The 14,274-nt window shown below is 38.0% G+C and overlaps 1 protein-coding gene across 1 annotated transcript in view; it reads right to left on the bottom strand.

Moving 5' to 3' along the window:
* Nucleotides 1–14,274, bottom strand: part of fmn2b (formin 2b) — an 84,049-nt gene that overhangs the window by 61,498 nt on the left and 8,277 nt on the right. The window contains exons 2-4 of the mRNA XM_053510838.1: nt 9,190–9,359; nt 3,930–4,080; nt 2,481–2,542 (exon numbers count right to left, since the gene is read on the bottom strand). Coding sequence (XP_053366813.1) covers nt 2,481–2,542; nt 3,930–4,080; nt 9,190–9,359 — 383 coding nt within the window. The remainder of the gene's footprint in view (nt 1–2,480; nt 2,543–3,929; nt 4,081–9,189; nt 9,360–14,274) is intronic.

Here is a 14,274-nt window from a genome sequence, read left to right as displayed (position 1 = left end):
CGATCAGAATGTAAAACAAATATCTCTGTGGTTGCCGGTTTGTGTAATGATTGGTGGCCTCTAGGACTTTAACAGTAGGTCTCAACTTACATTTATATTTATATATATATATATATATATATATATATATATATAGCAGCTTACAGTATATTTGGCAGTTTGTGCTATAGATGACTCAGTGAAACCATGAGATCATCAAAGCTATAAAACAATCTGATAAGCAAAAAAACATGACTAGCTTGTATTTAATTGTTACATGATGCTGTGAAATACTTAACCGTGATTGACTGAAGCCATTCAGAGACGTAACATGCAAGAACTAACATTAACACTAGGTCAGTCTGCCACACTGAGTTATGTTCGAATAATCACAAGACCGTACCCAGATATCACTCTTACTGTGCATCATGGTCACTTAACCGCACCTAAACAAAATGATTCTTTGCATACTTTGTCTCCTCACTGAAGAATGGTTGGGCTGGAGGGGGGGGGATGAGACGTCATTCTGTTTAAATAACTATAGTCTTTAAGTCTTTCCTCCCTCATGTTCCTGGTACAGATGGACAAATGCAACACAATCAATTACTATTATTTTTTTTTACCGTTCGCCTCCATTCTCTAATGCACTAAACGTCTCCAGTTTATTGCGCGTTATGACATTTTCTTAGCTACTTTTTCCTGTAACCTTAACATGTGGATGAAGTTTTAACTATAGACTTTATCAATCATCAATTGGTAATTCTAAGAGTGTGTGATTGTTTAGTCCTTTCGGCTTCTGGGCACATTTTTACTCACAGGAGTTTCTCAAGGAAAAATTCCATTTGCTTCAATGGAAAAAAAAAAAAAAAAAAATAGTAAAGAAATAAGAGAAAAGAATAGATATATGGCCGAGATTAAATGGTTAATTTTTAGTTACAGACATGATTACATTACAAAACGGTTATATAAATACCTCTGATCTCTTATTACTTTATTTAATATCTAAAATCTGTTTATTGCAAAAGTGATTTATTATGAAAGAATAACAAATGGTCTAAATTTTTGCAATATTTATAGGTTTAAAATTGTGCTCAACATAAAAACATTTGCACAATAACATCTGTTTTAGATGTGGAGTGACAGCATCTAATCGTAGAGTTTTTATGCCAAGACAGAATAATTCTATCATTTTCTAAATTGCCTAAACAATTTGTGAGTTCAGCACAAAGCAAAATAAGGAACATTACTGGTACCACTTTTGTACAACCATAATCAACTCAGTTTCGGTTGTGCTTTATTTTCCAGCAGGTTGAATTGAAAGAAAAATAAAGAAAACCTAATAAATTATTTCCAAATAAAGCGAACGATATTGGAGAAAAATTGTGGTTGTGTTTGGAATGAAACCAGTAAACTTTACAGATCATTCAAAAAAGTAGCAAATTGAAACAGATGGAGTCGGCAAGTCAAGTCAATCTGATTTCATGCTCTGAATTAAATCCAAACTGCCAGTTCCAGTCTGACCCAAAAAAAAAAAAAAAAAGACCAAATAACTCAAATACTGTGTTAGTGCTGCCCTCTACTGGCTCAGTACATAAAAATAAATATTACTGTGGACAAATGAGTCAGTAAAAGAGATTTAAATTAAAGTAGTAAAAAAAAAACATGATCCTGCTGAACATGCAGTATTTATCCTAAGGATGGAAAAGCTTGTTTATATACTGTAGAAGTGCATACCATCCTTATTTATCATCATTTTAACAGTAACTTACACGGATTTGGGGTTCATGCTTTCCATAAATGAATTTGAAGTCGGGGGGGGCGGGGGGAGAAGAAGAAAAAAAAAAAAAACATTAGTACACATAGCTATAAGAAAGCTGGTGTAGGATGATTATGAAAGTCTCCAATGTCTGCGCTTTACAACAGTCCAACATAAAAGCAGAAAGGTCTCCAACACAGGATGAAAGAGTGAGATTTTGTGTGTGTGTGTGTGTGTGGGGGGGTAAGTGTTATGTTTTCTTTTCTCCCCAAGAGAGAGAGAGATTGAAAAAAATGGAGGCTGACAAAATAACGAACCAAGAATTAGAGCGAACATAAATGGATAAAGCAGTTACACTATGTTGTCTAACTAGAAAGGTTTTCATTAATCAAACATTCTGCAGGCGGTTTCTGCTCAAAATATTTAAAAAAAGAGACCGTAAAAACATTCTAAAGCATTTGAACCTTTTCGAAAAGCTTTTGCACGATATGAAGTAAAACCGCCTCATTTACAGGTCAGTATGGTTGTAAAATCCAGACGACTATACTACTGACATCACTTTTTATGTTTTATGTATTCTTTTGTATCATGCATTTATGTAAGAAATAAAAAGCTTCACTACAAGATGCTGAATGAAAAGTTTCAATGCAGGTAACTTTAACTCATCTTCATGTCGGGCCACATCACACCATCTCAGAGTGGACTGATCCAGAAAAAGAACAAAACCCAACACATTTTTAAGTACCTGAATCTCCTGGATTTCCTCTTGCTGCTGTTTCTTCAGCCCTAACACAATAGCTTGGTGTTCTGTAACACACACACACACAAACATATAGCAGGTTGAGCGGGTTGCATTTTATGAAACGTAACATGTACTTCACCATGAGATGACGTCGCAGACAAGATGTGTGAAGACAACTGCAGACACGCAGACAGTGAGGATCCTCTGTGTCTCAGACGACTGTGTGTGTGTGTGTGTGTGTGTGTGTGTGTGTGGAGAACATGCTCAGGAGCTAGAGCTTAAGCAGAATAATTTGGGTCAAAAATAAAATTTGCAATAAAGGAAATTCTATTGTGTTTTTATTTTACTTGGTTGCATGTTACAGCCTGATGACACACAGAGACCAAGAGCGTCACAAATGGAGTGGAGTGTTGGTAGGGTTATTTAAGAGAGCCAAAGATGACAAATAAGTTTGCAGAGTGTTAAAATTTTATTTACAGGTCAATAATAAACTGGTTTGTTCTGAACCACTAATAAAAATAAACACAAAAGGAGGGGAGGTGCTGGATTAATTGCATGTTTTCTGATTTACTTCCTGTTGCTGATGGAAGCCATCCCCATAATAAAAAAAATATAATAATAATAAAGAATTTGACAAATGAAGTGTCAAGTGAAGCAAAAGTAAAACTGAACTGAAGCAAGAACATGAAAGTGATTTAAAACGAAAAAAAAAAAAACAAACAAACAAAGGATTAATAACTTACCTTCATCATCCTCTATTGGTATAAATGCAAAATAAGGGAGAAATATTGAGTTTAGACTTGCCCTTAAAACAAGAAGCAAAAACCACAGTAACCCCTGTACTGTATTACTCCGACCCAGAGAGCTGAAACACCTACAGACCGAACTCTGCTCCGGCTCGACCTGCTCTCAGCACGTTTACACAGGACTGTGAGTCTGCATATTTTAACACCGCTATTTCCCTTCCCTCTCACCTTCCTGCTTTCTTCCACACTGCATAAATATCTGAGCACTAACAAACATGAGAGAGAGAGAGAGAGAGAGAGAGAGAGAACGTGTGATGGAGTGTATGACAGAAAGCTGAAAAAGTGAGGAAAAAGACAGAAATATAAACAGCGAGAGAGAGAGACTTGAACACAGAGGTAGAGGTGGACAGACATTTTGAACAAGCATGAATAAAAGTAGAAAAGAAAAGTGACAGCACATCATGGAAAATAATAAGTAGGAGGTGTAGGAAAGAAAGAATGAGCATGTCTGAGACTGAGGAGAATATAGTGTGTGTGTGAGAATGTTTTATTAATCATGCCTAGTATATCCTGTCTTCTCCTGAACTCCCATAATGCACCGCAAGACTTTAGTGTACAAAAGATTTACCCTAAAATGTAGAAAATATGAAAGAGGGGCTAGGGTGTACTGGGTGTGTATGCGTGTGTGTGTGTGTTACGACTGTACCTGCTTCACTGTACTTGAGTCCTGGTCTGTCCTCAGTTCCAGGTCGAGGTTGATGCCACAGGGACGTGATGTGACCGGGTAAACGCCCCTCAAAGTGCTCTAGCGACAGCGGGGGCTGACTCACCGGTGCCCACGTGTACAGCTGATCTTGCTACAGAGAGAAACAAAGGAATGCAATAAAATATTTTACAATGTGTGATTTCTGGCTTTTTTTTTTTTTTTTTTTTTTTTACATCGGGGTTTAGTCCGTAGTACACATTAAACCCAGTGTCAGATAGACATTTAATCTCTGAAATGTAATGTTTTCTTTGACGGATTACTAATTGCGTGATGTTAACCTCAAAAACGAAATGATGAAAACGTTTAGGGAAGTCTTACACTACTGAACTCCAGCGGCTAATGAATAAACCGTTGCACTACAGTCATCCTCCAGCCTAAACGTCCATATTAGCTACGTGTACATGGACAGTATTTCTTCACCATAACGGTTTACAAGAATGCTGATCCAATAAGTTGTGTTCACGTGCTCTAAAGCATTTAAACTTTTTTTTTTTGACACGTGCAAAGACATCCGCTGACCAGCATATAAAATGTTTAATATAACATATACTTTTTTTTTTCCTTTTCAAATTGAAAAAAGGTCATACGTCTGGGCCCGTATTCACAAAGCTTCTTATAATTTTCTCAACTTAAAGTCCTTGCTGGAAGTCCTAGACTAAAGGTGAACAACCAAATGTAGAAAATATGTCTACTTTTGAAGCAACCAATTTCTAAAACAGTAGTTACTATATTTAAGTTCTTACATTTATTTACCACACATTTTATTGATTGTAATCCATTTTAGACTGATGGGACCAAAATGTCTCACCTTTTACCAATTTACAGGATTACAGGACAGTTTATTTAAGTTGCACGTTTGGATGGTATGTAGCCAACAATCCAAGAGAGATGGAAGGAAGTAAAAGAACAAAAAAAAAAAAAAAAAAAAAAGTGGACAGAAGAGCAGTGTTTACTTTTAGCTTTACGTTTAGTGTTTGGGGAATATTTCTTTGTGCCTTTTTTCCCCTCTGCTATAAAAACTCTTGAGCCTTATAACAGTCCTCCTCTCCACTCATAATTTTAACCTTTTAGAGATGAGATGTTTTGTGGATCATTTTTTATCCTTACTAAGATTTAGAAATTCTAAGAAAAATGTCCTAATTTTAAAAATTCTGAGAATTTCGGCACTAGGAGTAACTTTTAATATGGGCTCAGGATTCTAAGCAATATTACCTTCTTGGAAACTAGTCTACCTACAGTACACCCACATGGGGCAAACGTGTAGAAAGAATATATTTATCTTAACAAGTAAAACGACCGGATCAAGTGATCACATGGCTATTATTTACCTTCGGAACAGATGATCACATTTTTACATCACTCCTCTCATTCCCATTGAAGACCGAGGTGTTTTCATGATGCAGTTCTATTCTGATTGGGCTGTTATTAGTCAGTCATACTGTATGAGTGGGTTATTAGGGTCCAATTAAGATACTTGGATAGACTTGAATACTCGCGTAATTATTTCAAATAATTCTATGAATAACTTGTGACAATCATATTTCAAGGTATAATTACAAAATTGTGACTGTTCGAGCCACGATGCCACTTTGCATCATAACATGTTCCTGTCATAAAATCATGTTCCTAAACCTGATCGAGAGCCGTGCTGCAGAACTGTGCTAAACTCCGAGAAAGGTTTCTTAAAGATCACATTAATTGTGAAAAGGGCGGGATCCTTGTTTGTGCTGCTCGATCTGCAATGCGATTCATTGACCTTAGCTTTTGAATTCCCATGAAACCAAGTATAAAAAACTTCAGCAGTTGGCTATTTCTGTCAGCCTGCAATGTTCCTTTATAAAAACCAGCTCATGCTCAGGTGTACTGCCTTCAGCATTCTTACGCATCAATATTTTTTTTCCTTCTTTTTTTTTTTTAAATGAAAGTAATATGTTCAGTTAGAGACTCATTACAAAAGCAAGAGTGATTTATGATAGAATTTGGCATGCATCATTACGCAAAACAAACGTGACAGCAGCTCAACCTGAACCATTTCAGTGGCTTCACAGCATCGGGGAGCGATGTCGGCTCGAGGGCAGGAAAGAGGCAAAGAAACAACGAGAACGCAAGAACAAAGATGACAAGCATGACAAAAACAAGAGAACAATAGGGAAAGGACAAGGTGCTCTGATTTAGCTGCAGCCTCAGGCTGGGGAAAGATTTTCCAAATTCATTCATTTTATAGTAAATAATACCTACCTGTTTATTATTAGAGTAACTGAATTAAAAAAAATGCTTGTGCACATTGTTAATCTGATACCAATTGTATTTACAGTTTAAAGAGATACAAAATCAGAAGACTCAAAACTCCAGCATTTAACCACATCTACGTTATTACTCGATTTAAATATATGAAAGCAGTGGGATATTAACAGGACTATATTATAGTGCAGAACCACACTAATATTTATATCAAGCAAACCAATAATGGAAAAAAAAATATATTTTTATGCCATGAATTCAGTCTGAATCAAGATTCATCATACTAAATACGGTAAAACATTTATGCAGAATCTAAAATAAACTGAAATTCAATGTACTTTCTATAAAAGTTAGCTCAGACTAAGCAATCTGGTTGAATAAGAGCCATTCCACAAGTATTAATAATAAACAGTAACAGCACTGGAACATTTAACTCTATGCATCATAATTCGTTCAGAATTCTGTCTGAACTGTGTTTTATTTACCCCTCAGACGAGCTACAAAGCGAACTAGCTTTCACAAGACCCCAAAGTGACTCTCCTAACAAGACTGAATCCCAAATCCCTCTCTAATCCCTGATCAAGGGCACTACGGAGTATGAAGAGTAAGTGATTGTACACCCTACGTAGCGCACTAGCTTTCCATTTAACATTTGGGATTTAACCCTGGAAAATGGAAGTTAACGTAGCTGATATTATAGAGCAGAATATATAAGAGAAATATAAAGAGAATCTTATGGGATTTACAGGACTGTCCATCACCTCCATGGTTTATTCTTCTCACCTCTTGGCTCCACAGTATTATACAGTAGTAACTAAAGTAACAGCCCTGTCAGTCTCAGGCTCCGTCGGTCATGGTAAGTTAGTTCTGCCAGTTGGAGAACAATACGTGTTGTCAGAAGAAAATAAATAATCAGGTGCACTTAATTCTGAACTCAAAAATTTGAATCTTAAACATATAAATGTTTTTCTTTTCCTTAATACAAGTAAATATTTAAACAGTAAAACTGTTAAGCTAAACTACATAAGATCACAAAGCAGTGACAAAGTTAAACACAGTCTGACTCAAACCTCACCCAAGATTTTATCCGTTTGATGCGAACTGAAGTTCTAGAATCCCCAGTCATGCTTATGACGCATTTCCTCATTCACTTCCAGAACAAAGCAGACACACACACACATACAAACAGTCGGAGGCCAAGAAAACACACTGTGCCGCTTTATACTGTATAGCTGCCTTCTGTGTCTTGTCCTACGTCCCACTGCTATTTACCGCATCAAAACAATGCTGCGAAACAGCTGCACGTCTCTTCCCGGTGCCAACCTGCAGATGTTGGAACAGACCACACGTCCTGCAGATGGTGCGTTTGAGCTTGAGCCAGGCCACATCCAGACACTTCTCTTTCTCCTCACCGCACGCCGAGAGAGCGAGGACTAGCGACTCGCGTATGAAATCCAACACCTCGCAAAGCGTGTCCTGAATGATGTCCATCACACGGCTCCCTGCGGCACCGTCCGTGCTCTAGGAAACCCTGACGCTCATCACCAAGGGCCGTGTGTGGAGCAGCAATGCGGTGTGGGCGTGCGTCCGAGTGCAGTTACATCCATTAGACAGGAGATGGCAGAAAAGCTGCGTCCTAGTAGTGACAGGCAGGCACGAACAACAATAATTAATGGGTGAGATGTCTGCTCGGTCCTTTTTTTTTTTTTTCCATCAAGAGAAGAAGGGTTTCAATATCAGACATGGAAAATACAGATGCGAAAACACACACGGGAGACTGCAGGCTCACAAATGAGATGTGCCAAACCAGGAGAGCAGATGCCAGTTGTTCCACCAAAATCAACACATTTTCCACAAATATCATTTCGTCACGTCACAACCCGTCTTGCTTTCTGCATCCTCCCACACACACACACACCCAAGGCACCGTCTGAGCTCCCTTACAGCTGAGCAGAGCTAACATGTTTAATTGAGAAATTTGAAATCCTAACCTAATGACTAGAGAAAGAAAGAAAAATAGAGAGAGAGAGAGACAATGAGTAATTGTCTCCATCTTGCCTTCGTCTGGCACAGTGGCGTTAAAGCTACATGCTTGAGGAACAGAAGTCACCAGAGCTGAGAGAGAGAGAGAGAGAGAAGCCTGCAGTAGGATCAAATTACTGGGGGACACAAGCCAAAAAAAAAAAAAAAAAAAGGCCGGATGATGGAATATGAGGAGCGAGAGACGAGGCAGGGCGTCACAACACATCCTGAGATCAGCCTTTAGAACAGCTTTCTTTCCCGAGGCAGTGACGATCACAGCCTGTGGTCCGGCTTAAGAGCCGAGTGCGTGTTCCTCGTCTGTGTGCTGACCAAAAGTGATTATTCAGCACTTTCTCGGCTTATTAAACACGTACACAAAGCAAGCGAGAGAGTCTCTGCAGCACTGACACTGCAACCTCTCTCTCTCTCTTCCACACACAAAGTTTTCTAATACGTCATGAGGTGGTTTGCTTCTCCTCAAAGCTAAAAAATGAAGAGAAACCATGAACATGGGCAGAACATTCCTCTGAATATATATAAAAATTACATTTATGCTATTTTCCCCCGATATACACGATCCATGTTTCACGTATCTAATCTTAGTGCAGGAAATATGAGGCTGATGTATTTATTTATAAATAAATGACTGAAGCATGTGCGTCCACAACACAAACTGACGTTATCATATACGATTATTATCACTTCTAAACCATGCCTACTAGAGGAGTCAAAGGTAATGACGCAAAGTTATTCTAAAGACGCTCTGAAGTTTATATGCAAATAATAATAATAATACTCATAATAACCCATCGTTAGAGAAAATCAACACCATGTGGCTTTCAAAGAGCTTTGTATATTTTTCATTATAGACCCAAGTCCAGACAGATCAGTACACTACAGTACAGTTAGCAAATAAATAAATAAATCACAGACTCACGCTGAACTGTGGGGTGACGTGGGTGGTGCTGCCTCCAAACTGCTCTCCAAAACAGTCCCCGAAGGGCAGGAGGAGCCCCATGGCCAGGATCCGAGAACACAGCTTCTCCGCCTCTTCCTCACACTCGGACTTTTCCTGCTGCTGGAAAAACCTCTCCAACAGAGTGCGTCCTGAGAAAGAGAAACACACGTGATGGAACGGCACCACTGTCAAGTTTAACTGCCTGAATATTCCTGCATATTTATAAACAATGATTAATTAAGTCCACTTGTAAAGTACATGCACTGCGCTTAATTCCAGGATAGAAAATACTCATTTATAATAAATGATCAATAGCTCCTGTACATTTGAGCTGACGAGATGTGATTTGCATGTATAAAGCTTTTAATCAAAATATAACTCTTCTGACACAAGCAAAGCAGTTCTGCTCACGGAAAAGCCTTTAATCTGTCAATAATACAGTGGAACCTTGGAATACGAGCATAATTGGTTCTAGAAGCAGGCTCGTATATCAAAACACACAAATCACAGCAGATTTTCCCATAAGGAATAATAGAAACTCAAATTACTCGTTTCACAGCCCGAAAAAATAAAAACATAAAAATAATTAACATAAAATATAAAGTAAAAATAAAACAAATTAACATGTACTTTACCTTAAAAAAAGTCATAATAAATCCTGACAGATGTTTCCGTTTGTGCGCTATGTATGTGTGTATGAATCTAAAGTAAGTTACCCTCTCCCCTTCTCATCTTTCACAGTTACCCTTTCTCCACTCTGCACACGCGCGCGCACACAAAACAGAAACACCGTTTTATCGTAAAAATAACCAAAAAATTCTCTAATGACACTCGATTGAGCGACACACTAACAAAATCACTTCTGTAAAGTAAAAATAAAACAAATTAAGCTGCACTTTACCTTTGAAAAGAATTGTGACAGAGCAGTGTTTCTGTGTAGAGCAGAGAGAAAGTGTGTGTGAGTCTGTGAAGGCGAAAGTAGGAGGGGTTTGTGTGTGTGTGTGTCACGGTGTCCAATGACGCGCACAGACACAGAGCTGTACACACACGCATACAGACAAAATAAAATGTTTTACGCACACACATACGTGGTCATAGTAAAAAACAGTACACGGATGTTGATTATACCAGTGAGAGACGAGCACCAAGACCCAGCAGGGGAGACGATTACCCACAATTCCGCAGCGCAAGATAGGAAAAACCGCTGGCTAAGTTGTGATCACATGACGCTCGACGTCAAAACAAGAAGCGCATGCGTGAAACATGCTACTCGGTACTCGTAAACCAAGACTTGTTCGTTTTCCAAGTCAAAATGTATTAAACATCTTTGCTTGTCTTTTTCCTGCGCCCATGAGGTTTGGCTGGGTTCCCAGGTTTTTCTGATTGGCTACAAGAATCCAGTCTACTCTATGGCTGGTTAGATGCTTGGCTACATAAGAAGGTCATAAGGAAGGCAGTGGATGAAAGTCCTCAGTAAACACAGGTGAAAGAGTTTTTTCTCATGGAGTTTACGAATTAAAAATGGACGCAACATTTCCTTTCCCAGAAACTCAAGTCGCCCAATGATACAAATCACGCGGGGCAAATATGCGCAGAAAACTGAATTATTCTACAAGAGAAAAGACCAGATCAAGTGTTTACTTTGTTGTTGCTCTTGTTTGCACATTTGCACGTGCACTTTTTGTCTATAAAAATGTTACTTTAGCTAGTTAGTTTTTGTTAATTTATGTTGTAATTTATGTTAGGTCTCTCTGTCCTGTCTCTGCTAGCCAGCTAACTAGGCCTCTTGGTTAGCTAGTTTAGTGTCTATGGTAATTTATGTTGTAAATTTATGTTGCATGTAGCACCTTGGTCCTGGAGGAACGTTGTTTCGTTTCACTGTGTACTACAGTAACTGTATATGGTTGTAATGACAATAAAGCCTACTTGAACTTGAACTACATTCCTCATATTAAGCTACTGAATGGATTATTTAAGGTTTATACGGCTCCTCATAGGCAAGATTGACGCAGTTTCATTCCGATTATTATCGCACAAAAAACACAAACACGCGAGACAGCATGACTAAAAAAAACTAAACATTTTATGAATGGACAGATAAATGTATGTTTACTTTTCTGCAGAAAGTTTAAAATGAGTGTCTCATATTGTATGTTCAGAAACTCTGGCGCTATTAAAAAAAGCAGTTAAAACACGTATTGTTAGAGCAAACGCATCCGCAGCAGTCCGAGGTGAGGGCGCGTAAAATACCTGAACACAATTCTCCGCCAAAATCAAAAAAATAGTACAAGTGACGTTATGAACAGTTGTGTGCCGGATTTAATCCACTTTAAAATAAGCTACTTGCTTAATGTAAACACACTTGTCAGATTTTTGACCAGGTAGTATATTTGGCTGACAACAAAAGTAGTACAACTTAGCATTAACAATGCGCAAGATGCTCAACCTTACAAAACTTTCTTTGTATTAATAAGTTATGCAGAGAGTTCTGCCGAGTTTTACAGAAAGACAGACAGACATGTATGTAAACTTCAACCTGAAATAATATCATCGATTACATTAAAGCTGATCAGCCTATTTTTACCTTTAACCTTTTAACTGCAAACATTAGTACAATACTGTATATGAAAAAAATTTATACAGCTTTACAGTTATTAAAATATAAATACAAACTTTATTATATAAAAATATAATAAAATAACTAAATAAATATCACAAAGAAGCACAGCGCTAACAAGGCATTATGAGTATCCTGTATTGTACTGTACTAAAACCCAGGCATTGTACAGATCTCTAGAACTTTAACAACTAGGAATTACACAATACTCCTCCTTCCTTTATAAAATCTGATGAAAGCATCAGATGGAATCCACATGTCTGATTTTGATTACATGTAAAAACTAATAAGCTTATTATTATTATTTTATTTAAGTAGGAAAAAAAAAAAAACTTGCATAAAGCATTTTTTCTTAATTTAGCTATCTTGAATACACACACACACTTCTAGGGAATTGCATAAGATATAAAGCGTAAAATCTAAACAGATAACTACAATCCCGTATATATATATATATATATATATATATATATATATATATGTATGTATACATCAATGACAAAAGAAAAAAAGTATTTTTAAATCTAATTCACATCTTTTCCATTTGTTACAGGATCAGACGACTAATTCGCTCCAGTTACAAGCTCCCATCCCTAAAGCTCTAAACCATCAACACCACAGGCAAAGGCAGGAAAAATCCTAAAGGCATCACAGAGTGGTGGTGGTGGGGGGGATGTTTGGGGAAGAAGGGTGCTTTCTCAAAAAAATTAGGAAAAACTGTGCAGGCAGGGTAGGGGCTTTTCACTCACCGAATGACTCACATTGCCGCAGTAAGTCTTCTATCACCGAGACGCTTTCCTCTCTTCATCTTGTATATCTGCATTTTTAACCAAACCCCACTCAACACTGCAATTCACTTTCAACACTTCAGGCCCCATTTCTTTCTCTCTCACACACAGCTCTAAAAATAAGCATCGCTCTCCACCCACACTCAAGAAATTCACATTTTCTCAAAAATAAGCAGTGAAAACTCCATCATTCACTGAACAAATCAAAAACTATATTTTAATGCATTACTGTTTTCAATGCCTGGAGCCTATCCAAGGGGAATCTGGGCACAAGGCGGGGTACACCCTGGATGGGGTGCTAATCCATCGTAGGACACACTTAAACACCAACTCGACACACTGTGGGGAATATGGAAATGCCAATTATACTAACCTGCATGTTATTGGACTGTGGGAGGAAACTGGAGCACCTGGAGGAAACCCACCCATGACTGGGTGGAACATTTGAACTCCATGCACAAAGGCCTGAGGTGGGAATTAAACCCTCCACCCTGGAGGTGCAAGGCAACAGTGCTAACACCATTATTCCACCGAGCCATTATTGCACAAAAACTCTGCAGTTCAAATGCTTTTAGATCCAGTGATTTACCGTCTCTCTCTTTTGTATATACACACACACTGTAAATTTTGGGCAAAATGTGTTTCACTCATGGATGCTTCTTTACCATTCCTCCTCCTCCTTTAATTCTTTGAATTTTTGCCCAGCCACCAGTCAGGTTTTTCCATCAAAGGCCACTGCATGCTTCCTCTTAATCCCATGAATCCAGTCAATCACACTCCTTAAACTGCAGGAATCACCAGTCACTCCACAATACCAATGTTTTGATTCAAATTATATTTTTCTGATTTGTACGACCCTGAACCTTTATTTAAAAAATAAATACGTAAATAGAAAGTCACAGCTCCAAAGTTTTATATCTTTATTCAACATCCTTACAACTGAACCGAAACCGAACATAAGTGATTAAATGTAGCTCATTCCTAATAAATATTAGCTCTCACTTAAACCAAGGGCAGCATTTAAACAATACAAACCAACTTCAAATACAAAAGTTAAACATTTAACTACAAATTAAATGAAACAAAAAGAAACATTTTTACTATCCCATCATCCACCATACTTATAATTTTTACACAAACTTGGCAAATAATTCACTCCTACCACACGGGATAAAAACGTGTGAATTGTTGTGGCTTGTACCACCTGTAGAATTGTACCGAGATGGCGATGTTTAACCGCTTTAAATGCTTACAAAGTCATAGAACTCCACTCGACAAGGAGCATGTGTTAATCAGCTGTGGGCAAGTGGGCGCACATAGCTTCCAACACATTTTGGAGAATTCAGAGGCTTTTTAAAGTGTGTGAAGCTCATGTACTCGGCACAGAATCAGTTAGGGCTGAAAACCAGCCGATTCCCATCACTGGCTGATCAACCGGTCCATCTTTATGATAAAAGCAAAAGGATCCACTCGACCCTCTCTACTGTTTATTAGGGAGGAAGACATTGTCCACACCCTTCAACACGCACATGATCTTACAGATGCCCATGATTGATTAGTGTAGATTTCACTGATAGAGAGCACGGCCAATTTTGCTGTCTTGTACTCCCGAGGTTCAAATTTGTCATATGGTGATATGACAAATGTTTTTCTGTACTC

This window comes from Clarias gariepinus, chromosome 14 (genome assembly GCF_024256425.1).
Source record: "Clarias gariepinus isolate MV-2021 ecotype Netherlands chromosome 14, CGAR_prim_01v2, whole genome shotgun sequence".
In the NCBI taxonomy this organism is placed as follows: domain Eukaryota; kingdom Metazoa; phylum Chordata; class Actinopteri; order Siluriformes; family Clariidae; genus Clarias; species Clarias gariepinus.
Note: the sequence above shows the minus strand (reverse complement) of the source record. Positions and strands in the feature narration are given on the sequence as shown.